The sequence below is a fragment of the Pristiophorus japonicus genome, chromosome 13 (genome assembly GCF_044704955.1).
Source record: "Pristiophorus japonicus isolate sPriJap1 chromosome 13, sPriJap1.hap1, whole genome shotgun sequence".
In the NCBI taxonomy this organism is placed as follows: Eukaryota; Metazoa; Chordata; class Chondrichthyes; family Pristiophoridae; genus Pristiophorus; species Pristiophorus japonicus.
Genome location: NC_091989.1, coordinates 196,234,673 through 196,250,048, shown reverse-complemented (window position 1 = coordinate 196,250,048; position 15,376 = coordinate 196,234,673). Strand labels below are relative to the sequence as shown.

Sequence of the window (15,376 nt, the reverse complement as noted above, 5' to 3'; positions counted from 1 at the left end):
TTTGAGAGAGAAGAAGTACTGAGGGAGCACCACACTGTCATGGGGCAGTACTGAGGGAGCGCCGCACTGTCGGAGGGGCAGTACTGAGGGAGCACCACACTGTCGGAGGGGCAGTACTGAGGGAGTGCCTCACTGTCGGAGGGGCAGTACTGAGGGAGTGCTGCACAGTCGGAGAGGAAGTACTCTTGGAGGGACAGTACTGAAGGAAACTGTGCTGCTGTCCTTTAGATCAGATGCTCAGGATGTTATGGTACTACTCCAAGAGGACCCTGGGTGTACTCCCAATGCCTTGGCCAACATTCTTCTCTCAACCCATATCATCAAAAACAGATTAACAGGTCATTTATCTCACTGATGTGCGTAAAATGGCAGACACATTTTTCGATATAACATTCACTGTATTTCAAAATAATGTATTATATGCGAAGCGGTTTAAGGTTATGCTGGTAAGCGTATGTATAAATGCAAGACCGTCTTTCCTACATGACCCTGGCATGCTTTAACTACTTTTTTTCAGACCCCAGATTAAATTGTGGTGGTGCTAACCATACACCATCATGTACAAGCCCCTGGGGCCTGGGTACAATCAATGGTAAAAGACTTGTGGCACTTCCTGCGAACATGAGCTTTCAGGCACTCATGTGCATCATTGCTGTTTAACACATTACTCTGACCTTACCTGGCACACGGACTCCACCAAGTGGGTTAGACAGAGCCATTCCGATCTCAGTCATCCCGTATCGCTCCAACAATGTGTGACCACTGATTTCCTTCCATTTCTCCAGAATTGGCTGAGGAAGAGCAGCAGATCCTGAAACCATTAACCTAACAAACAGAAAAATTATAGTTAACACCTATCATGTGGCAACACTCAGTCATATGATGTGATTGAAGCTCATGGGATCATAGAATCATGGAATGGTTACAGCACAGAAGGCCTATTGGCCCGTCGAGCCCGTGCCGGCTCTCTGCAGGAGCACTTCAGTTAGTCCCTTTCCCCGTAGCCCTGCAATTTTTTTTCTTTCAGGTACTTATCCAACTCCCTTTTGAAAGCCATGATTGAGTCTGCCTCCACCACCCTTTCAGGCCGTGCATTCCAGATCCTAACCACTCGCTGTGTAAAAAAGTTTTTCCTCATGTCGCCTGTGGTTCTTTTGCCAATCATCTTAAATCTCTGTCCTCTGGTTCTTGGCCCTTCCACCAATGGGAACAGTTTCTCTCTATCTACTCTGTCCAGACCCCTCATGATTTTGAACACCTCGATCAAATCTCCTCTCAACCTTCTCTGCTCCAAGGAGAACAACCCCAGCTTCTCCAGTCTATCCACATAACTCAAGTCCCACATCCCTGGAATCATTCTTGTAAATCTTTTCTGCACCCTCTCTAACGCCTTCACATCCTTCCTAAAGTGTGGTGCCCAGAATTGGACACAATACTCCAGTTGAGGTCGAACCAGTGCTTTATACAGGTTCATCAAAATTTCCATGCTTTTGTACTCTATACCTCTATTGGTGAACATAAGGACATAAGAAATAGAAGCAGGAATCGGCCATCTGGCCCCTTGAGCCTGCTCCGCCATTCTATAAGATCATGGCTGATCTGATCTTGACCTCAACTCCACTTCTCTACCCGCTCCCCATAACCCTTGACTCCCTTAGCCTTAAAAAATCCAGGATCCCATAAGCTTTTTTAACCGCTTTCTCAACCTGCAATGGCATTTCACCGATTTGTGCACATATACCCCTTGGTCTTCCTGATCATGCACCCCTTTTAGAATTGTACCCTTTAGTTTATATTTCCTCTCCTCATTCTTTCTACCAAAATGTATCACGTCGCACTTTTCTGCGTTAAATTTCATCTGCCACGTGTCCGCCCATTCCATCAGCCTGTCTAAGTCGCCTCACTGTTCACTATACTTCCAAGTTTTGTGTCATCTGCAAATTTTGAAATTGTGCCCTGTACATCCACGTCCAAATCATTAATATATAATCAAGTAAAGAAGTGGTCCTAGTCCCAACCCCTGGGGAATACCACTGTATACCATTATCCAGTCTGAAAAACAACTGTTCACCACTGCTCTCTGTTTCCCGGCACTAAGCCAATTTCTTATCCATGCTGCCACTATCCCTTTTATTCCAAGGGCTTCAGTTTTGTTGGCAAGCCGATTATGTGGCACCTTGTCAAGCGCTTTTTGGAAATCCATGTACACCACATCAATCGCATTGCCCTCATCAATTCTCTTTGTTGGGGAAGTAGCAGCTTTGGCTAAGGGCTTGAAAACAGAGAGTTGTGATGAATGGCTGTTTTTCAGACTGGAGGGAGGTGTACAGTCGAGTGCCCCAAGGTTCAGTACTAGGGGCACTGCTGTTTTTAAATATATATTAAAGACTTGGGGCTGGATTTTCGGCTTTCTGCGATTTCGACCATTTCCGGGCGCAAATCGCGGCGAAATCAAAATGTTAGCGCCGGGTTAGCGTTCCCGCCAGAGCACGCAACTTTCGCCAAATGAAAGTTCACGATGGGCGTTAGCACCACAGAATGTGTGTGCCAGAGCCAAAAGTTCCGACCCTAAAATAATCGGCCGTTCCGCGCACGAGAAAATGTTTCTTTTTTCTTCCCGCGCTTCTGGTCTGCTGTCCGATCGCAAACACTAACGCAGGACTGGGCCGCACGCATGCGCAAAACACCCAGGGCTGAATCAGACATTTTATTATTGGATTTTGATGATGGAGGAGGAGGACGGCAGACAGCGTGCCGGACGATTCTCACAGGAGGCAAACGAGGCTCTTGTGGGGGCTGTGGAGAGGAGATAGCAGGAACTGCACAGGAGGAGTAGATCTAGACCCCTGCCAGCCATTTGTAACAGAATCTGGAAGGAGATTGCTGAGGGGGTCTCTGCACCAGACACAGTGGCCAGGAGTGGGAAGCAGTGCCGGAAAAAGTTTAATGATCTTTGGAGGGTCGTTAAGAGTACAATTTTTATTGATGCACTCTTTTATTACTTAAATCATAAATCTGACACACTATTTGTTCTCATGCTGTTGGTGCCTCTCAGCACTCTGTGGGTTGCCTCCTAAAATACATGACACATAGGTAGGCTTAGTGTGGCACCCTATTTGCCAAAAATGATCTTTCTGAGATCTCATAAGATGGTTCCCCACTCGATGTCCTCCTGATGAGCCACATGCAACTTCCAAGGCCACTAAACAGAGGACTGTATTACATTCAGACAGTAGGGTATAAGTGCTTTGGTGGCTATCTGTGTGTGCCACAAGAGCAGATGGACCCTCTGGTAACCATTCCCTTTTTCATCTTTGCAGGCAAAGAAGTCACACAATCGGCGGGAGCAGGTGCAGACAGGCAACGGCCTACCTCAGACCCTGCCACTCACGGACATCGAGGAGCGAGTGGCAGGCCTCATCGGTGACTCCGGTTGGGCAACTGCCACTGGTGGAGCTGATCCCCGCTTGCATACGGAAGGTAGGTCCTGCACACTGTCTGGGCTGAGTTGTGGCAATGTGATGCAGTGTCTGTGGGCTAGGGTTGGGGCAATGTGATGCAGTGTCTGTGGACTAGATATCATCAACGTAGGCAGTCCCTCGGAATCGAGGAAGACTTGCTTCCATTCCTGAAGTGAGTTCTCTGGTGGCTGAACAGTCCAATACGAGAGCCACAGACTCTGTCACAGGTGGGACAGATAGTTGTTGAGGGAAGGGGTGGGTGGGACTGGTTCGCCGCACGCTCTTTGCGCTTGATTTCTGCATGCTTTCGGCGTTGAGACTCGAGGTGCTCAGCTCCCTCCCGGATGCACTTTCTCCAACTCGGGCGGTCTGCGGCCAGGGTCTCCCAGGTGTCAGTGGTGATGTCGCACTTTACCAGGGAGGCTTTGAGGGTGTGCTTATAACGTTTCCGCTGTCCTCCTTTGGCTCGTTTACCACGAAGGAGCTCCGCATAAAGCATTTGCTTAGGGGGTCTCGCATCTGGCATGCGAACTATGTGGCCTGCCCAGCGAAGCTGATCGAGTGTGGTCAGTGCTTCAATACTGGGGATGTTAGCCTGGTCGAGGACACTGATGTTGGTGCGCCTGTCCTCCCAGGGGATTTGCAGGATCTTGCGGAGACATTGTTGGTGATATATCTTCAGTGACTTGAGGTGCCTTCTATACATCGTCCATGCCTCAGATCCATACAGGAGGGCGGGTATTACTACAGCCCTGTCGACCATGAGCTTGGTCCTCCACCAGCCTGTCACTGCCGCACAGCACTGCCCTCCAATCATCAAGATTCACGGCGTGGCCCTCGACAACGTGAACCATTTCCCATATCTCGGGAGCCTCTTATCAACAAAGGCAGACATTGATGCGGAAATTCAACATCGCCTCCAGCGTGCCAGTGTAGCCTTCGGCCATCTGAGGAAAAGAGTGTTTGAAGACCAGGCCCTCAAATCCTGGGACTAGTGGCATACAGCAACGCAGTTCTGGGGTCGATTCCCGCAGGCCATCTTTCCGGAGGGTGAGTCGGCAAAGTCGATCTGCTGACAGACAGGCAGACGCGGAACTGGACATGGTAGGACTATCCAGGGAGAGCATCCAGCTCACTTGTCAGCTCCTTGATGTCCTGCGTCGGATTCCCGCGACTATCGAGAATCTCACTGCGACCATAAGCAATGCACGACGATTTACGTCATCCAAGCGGTGAAAATAGTGGACGGGCGCTAAGTTTTAGCACCGCCGCAAAACCATTGTCAAAAGTTCCGCCCGGGCACAAAATCTTGTGCGCCTCGTTTTGCGCCAAAAAAAAATGTTTTTGCACCCCGCCCAGGTGCTAAACGGGGCACAAATTAGCCGAAAATCCAGCCCTTGGACTTGGGGGTACAGGGCACAATTTCTAAATTTGCAGATGATATGAAGCTTGGAAGTACAGTGAACAGTGAGGAAGATAGTAATAGACTTCAAGAGGATACAGACAGGCTGGTAGAATGAGCAGACACATAACCGATGGAAGTTAACGCAGAAAAATGTGAGGTGATACATTTTGGCAGGAAGAATGAGGAGAGACTATACTTGCTAAATGGTACAGTTTTAAAGGGGTTGCAAGAACAGAGAGACCTGGGAGTGTTTGTACACAAATCTTTGAAGGTGGCAGAACAGATTAACAAAGCAGTTAGTAAAGCATGTGGGATCCTGGGCTTTATAAATAGAGGCACAGAGTACAAAAGCCAGGAAAATATGCTAGCCCTATATAAAACACGGGTTCGGCCCCAGCTGGAGTATTGTGTCCAATTCTGGGCACCGCACTTTAGGAAGGATGTGAAGGCCTTGGAGAGGGCATGGAAGAGATTTACTGGAATAGTTCCAAGGGTTGAAGGACTTCAGTTACATGAATAGACTGGAGAAGCTGGGGTTGTTTCACCACATGGACTGTTGCGGTTCAAGAAGGTGGCTCACCATCACCTTCTCGAGGGCATGTAGGGATGGGCAATAAATGCCGGCCCTGCCAGCGATGCCCACATCCCAGGAATGAATACATAAAAAACACTCAGTGATGTGACTGAAACCCGTGTAACACTCAGTGATGTGACTGAAACCCGTGTAACACTCAGTGATGTGTGTTAAACCCGTGTAACACTCAGTGATGTGACTGAAACCCATGTAACATTCAGTGATGTGACTGAAACCCGTGTAACACTCAGTGATGTGACTGAAACCCGTGTAACATTCAGTGATGTGACTGAAACCCGTGTAACATTCAGTGATGTGACTGAAACCCGTGCAACACTCAGTGATGTGACTGAAACCCGTGTAACATTCAGTGATGTGACTGAAACCCGTGTAACATTCAGTGATGTGACTGAAACCCGTGTAACACTCAGTGATGTGACTGAAACCCGTGTAACATTCAGTGATGTGACTGAAACCCGTGCAACACTCAGTGATGTGACTGAAACTCGTGTAACATTCAGTGATGTGACTGAAACCCGTGCAACACTCAGTGATGTGACTGAAACTCGTGTAACATTCAGTGATGTGTGTTAAACCCGTGTAACATTCAGTGATGTGACTGAAATCCGTGTAACATTCAGTGATGTGATTGAAACCCGTGTAACATTCAGTGATGTGTGTTAAACCCGTGTAACACTCAGTGATGTGACTGAAACCCGTGCAACACTCAGTGATGTGACTGAAACCCGTGTAACACTCAGTGATGTGACTGAAACCCGTGTAACACTCAGTGATGTGACTGAAACTCGTGTAACATTCAGTGATGTGACTGAAACCCGTGCAACACTCAGTGATGTGACTGAAACTCGTGTAACATTCAGTGATGTGACTGAAACCCGTGTAACACTCAGTGATGTGACTGAAATCCGTGTAACATTCAGTGATGTGTGTTAAACCCGTGTAACATTCAGTGATGTGACTGAAACCCGTGTAACATTCAGTGATGTGTGTTAAACCCGTGTAACATTCAGTGATGTGACTGAAATCCATGTAACATTCAGTGATGTGTGTTAAACCCGTGTAACACTCAGTGATGTGACTGAAACCCGTGTAACATTCAGTGATGTGACTGAAATCCGTGTAACATTCAGTGATGTGACTGAAATCCGTGTAACATTCAGTGATGTGACTGAAACCCGTGTAACATTCAGTGATGTGTGTTAAACCCATGTAACATTCAGTGATGTGTGTTAAACCCGTGTAACACTCTGATGTGTATTAAAGTTTCGTGGGGATAGAATACTTCAGCCTCCAATACTACCCCAGTTGCTGGAACCTGGGATTATTTTCTTACCTGATGTTGCTCTGGCATACACTGCGGATGAAGTCCTTCACGTGGCTCTGTGTGAAGTGCTTGGTGTGGTAGTTGATGAGTTTGGCGTATATAGTAGGTACTGCCATAAACACGTTGATCCGTGGAACTCCTGTGGAATCAGTTCTCAGCAGATATTCCCAAACCTTGGGAGAAAATAAAAAGATTGGAAACATGGTTTGAGTGCCAGCTCTTTGTTTTACCAGTCCTTCCATGGTAACAGGAAGAGTATCTGTGAAAGCCCCCTCCCTACTTCTACTGCCCTGCCATTCGATTGGACTCTAGGAAGCGAGCAGGAGGTGGACCAAGGAACTTGCATTTATACATACAACACCTTTAACACCGAAAACAACCCAAGGAGCTTCACACAGATATAAGTTACACAGGAAATAAACCACACTTCAAATGAAATAATTCTAAAACAAAATGAGTAACAGAAAAAAGTGACAAAAAAGAACACAATGAACCAAAAACCCAAAATGAAAAGCTGAACAAAAGTTCAGCAAAACCAGCAAAGCATAGAAGAGAAAAAAAGGAAAGATGATAGAAGAAGGGGAGCAGGAGGTAAGGAGCGACGCATCGAGACATCGAGAATAGTTACATTAATACAACAAACTCACATTGGAATAGAGTCTAAACATTTCTGAAGAGTCTCTGATATTTGAGAAGAATAACTTTTTTGTTTTGTGTTTTTGGGGGCTCTTTCCAGCCTTCCTCATCAGGCTGGGGTGCAGTCCCGGAGCCCTCTGGGACCTCACTCAAGTGGCCAATCAGTGTAGACGGTGAGTGTCAGCAGGTTAATCCGCCATGAAAGGCACCACAGTTACCTACTGGATGATCAGGGGAAACATAGAAACATAGAAAATAGGTGCAGGAGTAGGCCATTCAGCCTTTCTAGCCTGCACCGCCATTCAATGAGTTCATGGCTGAACATGCAACTTCAGTACCCCATTATAGAAACATCGAAAATAGGTGCAGGAGTATGCCGGCATAGTGTTATCTGCTGCTTATCAAGTTACTTCTAACTTTCTCAAAGTCCACACGACTTAAACAGGAGTAAAGGTGGGATTGACACTGGGCTGGAGTGAGGGTGGGATGACACTGGGCTGGAGTGAGGGTGGGATTGGCACTGGGCTGGAGTGAGGGTGGGATTGGCACTGGGCTGGAGTGAGGGTGGGATTGGCACTGGGCTGGAGTGAGGGTGGGACTGGCACTGGGCTGGAGTGAGGGTGGGACTGGCACTGGGCTAGAGTGAGGATGGGATTGGCAGTGGGCTGGAGGACGGAATTGGCAGTGGGCTGGAGTGAGAGACTGGCGCTAGTGAGGGTGGGATTGGCACTGGGCTGGAGTGAGGGTGGGATTGGCACTGAGCTGGAGTGAGGATGGGATTGGCACTGGGCTGGAGTGAGGATGGGATTGGCACTGAGCTGGAGTGAGGGTGGGATTGGCACTGGGCTGGAAGATGGGATTGGCACTGGGCTGGAGCGAGAGACTTGCACTGAGCTGGAGTGAGGATGGGACTGGCACTGGACTGGAGGACGGTATTGGCACTGGGCTGGAGTGAGGGTGGGATTGGCACTGGGTTGGAGTGAGGGTGGGACTGGCACTGGGCTGGAGTGAGGGTGGGATTGGCACTGGGCTGGAGTGAGGGTGGGACTGGCACTGGGCTAGAGTGAGGGTGGGATTGGCACTGGGCTGGAGTGAGGGTGGGATTGGCACTGGGCTGGAGTGAGGGTGGGATTGGCACTGAGCTGGAGTGAGGGTGGGATTAGCACTGGGCTGGAGGACAGGATTGGCACTGGGCTGGAGCGAAAGACTTGCACTGAGCTGGAGTGAGGATGGAACTGGCACTGGACTGGAGGATGGTATTGGCACTGGGCTGGAGTGAGGGTGTGATTGGCACTGGGTTGGAGTGAGGGTGGGACTGGCACTGGGCTGGAGTGAGGGTGGGACTGGCACTGGACTGGAGGACATAATTGGCACTGAGCTGGAGTGAGGGACTGGCACTGAGCGTGAGTGAGGTTGATTACAGACAACATGATGAGCAAAAGCAGCCAGAGACACAAGTTCTGAGTAATATTGACGTTAGCACCCAGACCCCCTCCTCAGCGAGTCCCTGGGCCACCTGCAGCATTCTGCAGCCCGGCAGTAGCTGAAATGCAGTATTATGTTCAAAACCTTTCTGGGATTTAGTGTCACGATTTTACAGCACAGAATGAGCCCTTTCAGCCCATTGTGCCTGTACCAGTTTTCTGAAAAAAGCTCTTCCTTAGTCCCATCGCACTCCCCTTTCACCTCACCCTTTTCAATGTTTATTTTGCAAATATTTATCCATATCCCTTTGAAAAGCTATTATTTAATCCTTATTTAAAAGATTATTCTTCCACCATTGTTCGATGTCCCAATAAGTCTCTCTTATTTATTTTGCCTGACCTCTCCTGACTTTGGATGATTTTTTAATTTATGTTGCCTAGTTACCAGCACTTTAAGAACATGAGAAATAGGAGCAGGAGTAGGCCATATGGCCCCTGGAGCCTGCTCTGCCATTTAATACGATCATGGCTGATCCGATAATGGACTCAGGTCCACTTCCCTGCCCGCTCCCCATATCCCCTTATTGGTTAAGAAACTGTCTATCTCTGTCTTAAATTTATTCAATGTCCCAGCTTCCACAGCTCTCTGAGGCAGCGAATTCCACAGATTTACAACCCTCTGAGAGAAGAAATTTCTCTTCATCTCAGTTTTAAATGGGCGGCCCCTTATTCTAAGATTATGCTCCCTAGTTCTAGTCTCCCCTATCTGCATCCACCTTGTCAAGCCCCTTCATAATCTTATACGCTTCGATAAGATCACCTCTCATTCTTCTGAATTCCAATGAGTAGAGGCCCAACCTGCTCAACCTTTCCTCATAAGTCAATCCCCTCATTTCCGGAATCAATCTCGTGAACCTTCTCTGAACTGCCTCCAAAGCAAGTATATCTTTTCTTAAATATGGAAACCAAAACTGCATGCAGTACTCCAGGTGTGGCCTCATCAATGCCCTGTATAACTGTTGCAAGACTTCCCTGCTTTTATACTCCATCCCCTTTGCAATAAGGGCCAAGATTCCATTTGCCTTCCTGATCACTTGCTGTACCTGCATACTATCCTTTTGTGTTTCATGCACAAGTACCCCCAGGTCCCACTTACTGCGGCACTTTGCAATCTTTCTCCATTTAAATAATAACTTGCTCTTTGATTTTTTTCTGCCAAAGTGCATAACCTCACACTTTCCAACATTATACTCCATCTGCCAAATTTTTGTCCACTCACTTAGCCTGTCTGTCCTTTTGCAGGTTTTTTGTGTCCTCCTCATACATTGCTTTTCCTCCCATCTTTGTATTGACAGCAAACTTGGCTACGTTACACTCGGTCCCTTCATCCAAGTCATTAATATAGATTGTAAATAGTTGGGGCCCCAGCACTGATCCCTGCAGCACCTCACTAGTTACTGATTGCCAACCCAAGAATGAACCATTTATCCCGACTCTCTGCTTTCTGTTAGTTAGCCAGTCCTCTATCCATGCTAATATATTACCCCCAACTCTGTGAACTTTTATCTTGTGCAGTAACCTTTTATGTGGCACCTTGTCAAATGCCTTCTGGAAGTCCAAATACACCACATCCACTGGTTCCCCTTTATCCACCCTGTTCGAACCATCCTCAAAGAATTCCAGCAAATTTGTCAAACATGACTTCCCCTTCATAAATCCATGCTGACTCTGCCTGGTCGAATTTTGCTTTTCCAAATGTCTTGCTACTGCTTCTTTAATAATGGATTCCAATATTTTACCAACCACAGATGTTAGGCTAACCGGTCAGTGGAAATCTTTTTTTCTGATTTACTTTATTAAAAACCCTCAGAAGTTTGAATACTTCTATCACCTCTCTAAGCTTCTTTGTTCTAATGAAAAGAGTCCCTTGAATTTACAGCCAGACTCAGATTTGAGCCCAGGCATGGTGGCTTATTTCCATTTGGTGAGTATATTTCACACGCCCACCTCCTGCAAATGGCGAGTAACAGTAAAAAGCCTCTTCAAATTGGCCAGCGTCTTGCTTCCTGTTCAGATACCATCTCCCTTTTGACAAATGTATTTTCTAACCATTGCTGACAGGATCACCCCTCCACGCTCCAGCGCCCTGGGCCCAGTAAGGCAGTGAGGAAACATAAATTAATTGAAGTGAATGACAGGTTCTCCTTCATCCCGCCCGCCTGGGACTACAGCACTGAAATCTCCCCACAGCCCTCCTCTCCAGCTCAATTTCATTCCTTTCCACTTCACTGCCTCGCTGCTGCCTCAGGACAGTAACACCCAAGCTCAATGTGTTATGACTTCCCTGCATTCGGACAAACGTCGCAGCAGGGAAACACGGGCAAAAGCTCAACGTATAACATCCCTGAGCAGTACCCGGAACTAAACTACTGCTCCCCACTGTAGTGCCTCCAAACATTCACTGGGCTTGAATAGAAAAGGCGCTCCCATCACTAGCTAAACTGAGAATATAATTATACTTAGAATCACAGAATGATACAGCACAGAGAGAGGCCATTCGGCCCATCGTGCCTGTGCTGGCTCTTTGAAAGAGTTATCCAATTAGTCACAGTTCCCCCCGCTCTTTCCTCACAGCCCTGTCATTTTTTCCTTTTCAAGTATTTATCCAATTCCGTTTTGAAAGTTACTATTGAATCGGCTCCTACCGCCCTTTCAGGCAGCGCGTTTCAGATCATAACAACTCACTGCATTAAAAAAAACTACTCATCTCCCCCTCTGGTTCTTTTGCCAATGGCCTTAAATCTGTGTCCTCTGGTTACCGACCCTCCTGCCACTGGAAACCGTTTATTTCTAACGACTCTATCAAAATCGTTCATAATTTTGATTGCCTCAATTAAATCTCCCCTTAACCTTCTCTGCTCGAAGGAGAACAATCCCAGTCTCTCCACGTAACTGAAGTCCATCATCCCTGGTACCATTCTAGTAAATCTCTTTTGCACCTTCTCGAAGGCCTTGACATCCTTCCTGTAGTGTGGTGCCCAGAATTGGACACAGTACTCCAGCTGGGGCCTCACCAGTGATTCATAAAAGTTTAAAATAAGTTCCTTGCTTTTGCACTCTGGCTCTTCGACTTTTTGCGTTTTCGTCCATTTCCGGGCACAATTCGCGGTGAATTCAAAAATTTTGTACTGAATTAACGTTAGCGCCAGAGCAAGCAACTTTCGCCGAATGAACGTTCACGAGGAGCGTTAGTGTTAACTCCGGTGTTGCACCACACAATTTGTGTGCCAGAGCCGAAAGTTCCGGCGCTAAAAAGACTGGCCGTTCTGCGCATGCGCACATATTTTTTTCTTCGCCGCTTCTAGTCTGCTGTCCGTTCGCAAACGCTAACGCAGGGCGCGGCTGCGCACATGCGCAGTACACCCGGGGCTGAATCAGCCATTTTACATTTGCATCTTGATGATGGAGGACAACGATTCAAGACTGCGTGCCAGGCCACGAGGTTAATGAAGCTCCAGTGGGGGCTGTTGAAAGAAGATGGCAGGAGTTGCATCGTAGGGGTGGATCTGGACCACTGCCATCCATTTTTAAAAGAATTTGGAGGGAAATCGCTGAGGAGGTCTCTGCCTCAGACACTGTGATCAGGACTGGCACACAGTGCCGAAAGAAGTTTAATGCTCTTTCAAGGGTCGTTAAGAGTACAATTTTAATTCTTGCACTCTTTCATTACTTCAATTATTAATCAGACACACTATTTGTTATCATGCTGTTGGTGCCTTTCAGCACTCTGTGGGTTGCCTCCTAAAATGCATGACACATGGATAGGCTTAGTTTGGCACCCTATTTGTCATGAATGATCTTTACACATTATTAAGATTGCTATCTTCGTTGTCCTCCTGATGTACCACGTGCAACTTCCAAGGCCACTAAACAGAGGACTGTATTACATTCAGATAGTATGGTATAAGTGCTCTGTGCCACCAGAGCAGATGGCTCCTCTTGTAAGCATTCCCATCTTTGCAGGCCAAGGAGTCTCACAATCGACGGGAGCAGGTGCGGACAGGCGGCGGTCCGCCTCAGACCCTGCCACTCACCGACATCGAGAAGAGAGTGGCAGGCCTCATCGGCGTCTCAGGTCATGCAGCTGCCAATGGGGGCACTGACCCCCGCTCAGAAACTGAGGGTAAGTCCTGCACACTCCCTGGGCTGGGTTGGGGCAATATCCTGCAGTGTCTCTGGACTAGGGTGAGTGCAATGTCCTGCAGTGGCTCTGGACTAGGGTGGGTGCAATGTGATGCAGTGTCTCTGGACTAGGGTTGGGGCAATGTCCTGCAGTGTCTCTGGACTAGGGTGGGTGCAATGTGATGCAGTGTCTCTGGACTAGGGTGGGTGCAATGTCCTGCAATGTCTCTAGACTAGGGTGGGTCCAATGTGATGCAGTGTCTCTGGACTAGGGTTGGGGCAATGTCCTGCAGTGTCTCTGGACTAGGGTGGGTGCAATGTGATGCAGTGGCTCTGGACTAGGGTGGGTGCAATGTCCTGCAGTGTCTCTGGACTAGGGTGGGTGTAATGTGATGCAGTGTCTCTGGACTAGGGTTGGGTGTAATGTCCTGCAGGGTCTGTGGACTAGGGTTGGGGCAATGTCCTGCAGTGTCTCTGGACTAGGGTGGGTGCAATGTCCTGCAGTGTCTCTGGACTAGGGTGGGTGCAATGTCCTGCAGTGTCTCTGGACTAGAGTGGGTGTAATGTCCTGCAGTGTCTCTGGACTAGAGTGGGTGTAATGTCCTGCAGTGTCTCTGGACTAGGGTGGGTGCAATGTCCTGCAGTGTCTCTGGACTAGAGTGGGTGTAATGTCCTGCAGTGTCTCTGGACTAGGGTGGGTGCAATGTCCTGCAGGGTCTGTGGACTAGAGTGGGTGTAATGTCCTGCAGTGTCTCTGGACTAGGGTGGGTGCAATGTCCTGCAGTGTCTCTGGACTAGAGTGGGTGTAATGTCCTGCAGTGTCTCTGGACTAGATATAATGGAGTAGTGGTGGTTATTCAAATGAGCCTGTGCTATGTAACCTTCCTCATGTCACCCTGCCCCCTCCCCTGCTGCTAATCACTCGTCTGTTGCTTTCTACTTCCAGATGACCAGTCACAGGCACAGCATCCCTCAAGGGAACACTCCACGTCTGGAGGAGAAGGAAGAGGAGGAGGATACAGATGCACTGATTCCAGCGCAGTTTCAATCCACCCCTGTTCCACCCATCGGCACTCAGCTCCTCCGAGGACGATGCGACGCTCTCAGGGTTTGACAACTCCGAGGCTCCTAGGACTAGTGGCGTGCAACAATTCAGTTCTGGGAATCCTGTATGCTATCTCTCCGAGTGAGTCGGTAAAGTCGGTCTACTGACAGACAGGCAGACGCGGAACTGGACAAGGTGGAAATATCCAGGGAGAGCATCTAGGTAAGCCGTCAGCTCCTTGATGTCTTGAGTAGGATTCCCGCGAGCATCGACAGTCTCAAAGCGACTACGGAGGTAGGGTCGCAGATTGTCAGTGGGAGCTGTGATACCTGCGAGGCCATCAGTGCCCACACGAGGCTGGTGGCCTCCAGCAGTGACAGTGGAGTCCTGGAGAATGTGGCGCAAACCCTTGCGGAATATGGCTCATCACAGGCACAAGCTCTGCTTCAGCTTGGGCAGGTGATGCAGTCCATAAACCCTCCCGCCATACTTCTGCGTTCCCCAGTGTCACACCCAAACCAAAACTACCTGTGACTGGCGACGCCGATGAAGAGGCTAACCAGTCCGAAGCCAAGCCTTCCACGCCATGAGCTGTTCCAGTGCATCCCCAGGCAGTGTCTCCATTGTCTCTTCCCCTCCCAAAGCAGCAGCGCTCTGGCAGCCTTGCTGCACGCCATTTTGGTGCCACTTTGGTTAGGAGCAGCAAACAGGGAGGGTGATAAGGGGAAGGGGGGCAAAAGACGTTGGGAAAAAATAGTGGGGCAGGATATTATGTTACTGCGTTATGTTTTTGATGCTGGATGCATCGTATGTTTAATGTCACATTATTATTATGTTGTTGATATTGTTGTTGAATGATCACAGTGCTGGATGCAGCTAATTATTTTATGTTATTTTATTAAAATTTCACAATGAAGGTTGCATTGCAAAGTTTCAAATGATACAATGTTTCATAAATTATTTTGTTCACCTTAACCATTCCTATGTTGTGTCTCATTTGCAGAATAAGAGGGGGAATAGTCAACATGGGATAGAGTGGCCAGGCAACACACAAACGTGCCGTTCACTCTTCAAGCAAAGCATTGAATTATGAGCTGCGGATGCAAGGCTCTTGCAGCGGCGAAATCTCCACGATGACTTCCCTGTGGTTGTGGTGGAGGTGGTGGTGGTGGTGGCATGGGTTCCTCGCCTGGCTCCTCCCTCCCACCCTCCTCTCTCCTGAGGTGGTCCTGCAATCCCCATTGGCAAACCCTGTCCCCGCATGATGGCTAGGTTGTGTAGCATGCAGCACACCACAATGAACT

The 15,376-nt window shown here is 48.3% G+C and overlaps 1 protein-coding gene across 2 annotated transcripts in view; it reads right to left on the bottom strand.

Annotated features, from left to right (window-relative positions):
• Positions 1 to 15,376, bottom strand: part of acsf3 (acyl-CoA synthetase family member 3) — a 103,456-nt gene that overhangs the window by 61,376 nt on the left and 26,704 nt on the right. For both annotated transcript variants that reach the window (XM_070898361.1, XM_070898362.1), the window contains exons 4-5: positions 6,795 to 6,958; positions 680 to 825 (exon numbers count right to left, since the gene is read on the bottom strand). In XM_070898361.1, coding sequence (XP_070754462.1) covers positions 680 to 825; positions 6,795 to 6,958 — 310 coding nt within the window. The remainder of the gene's footprint in view (positions 1 to 679; positions 826 to 6,794; positions 6,959 to 15,376) is intronic.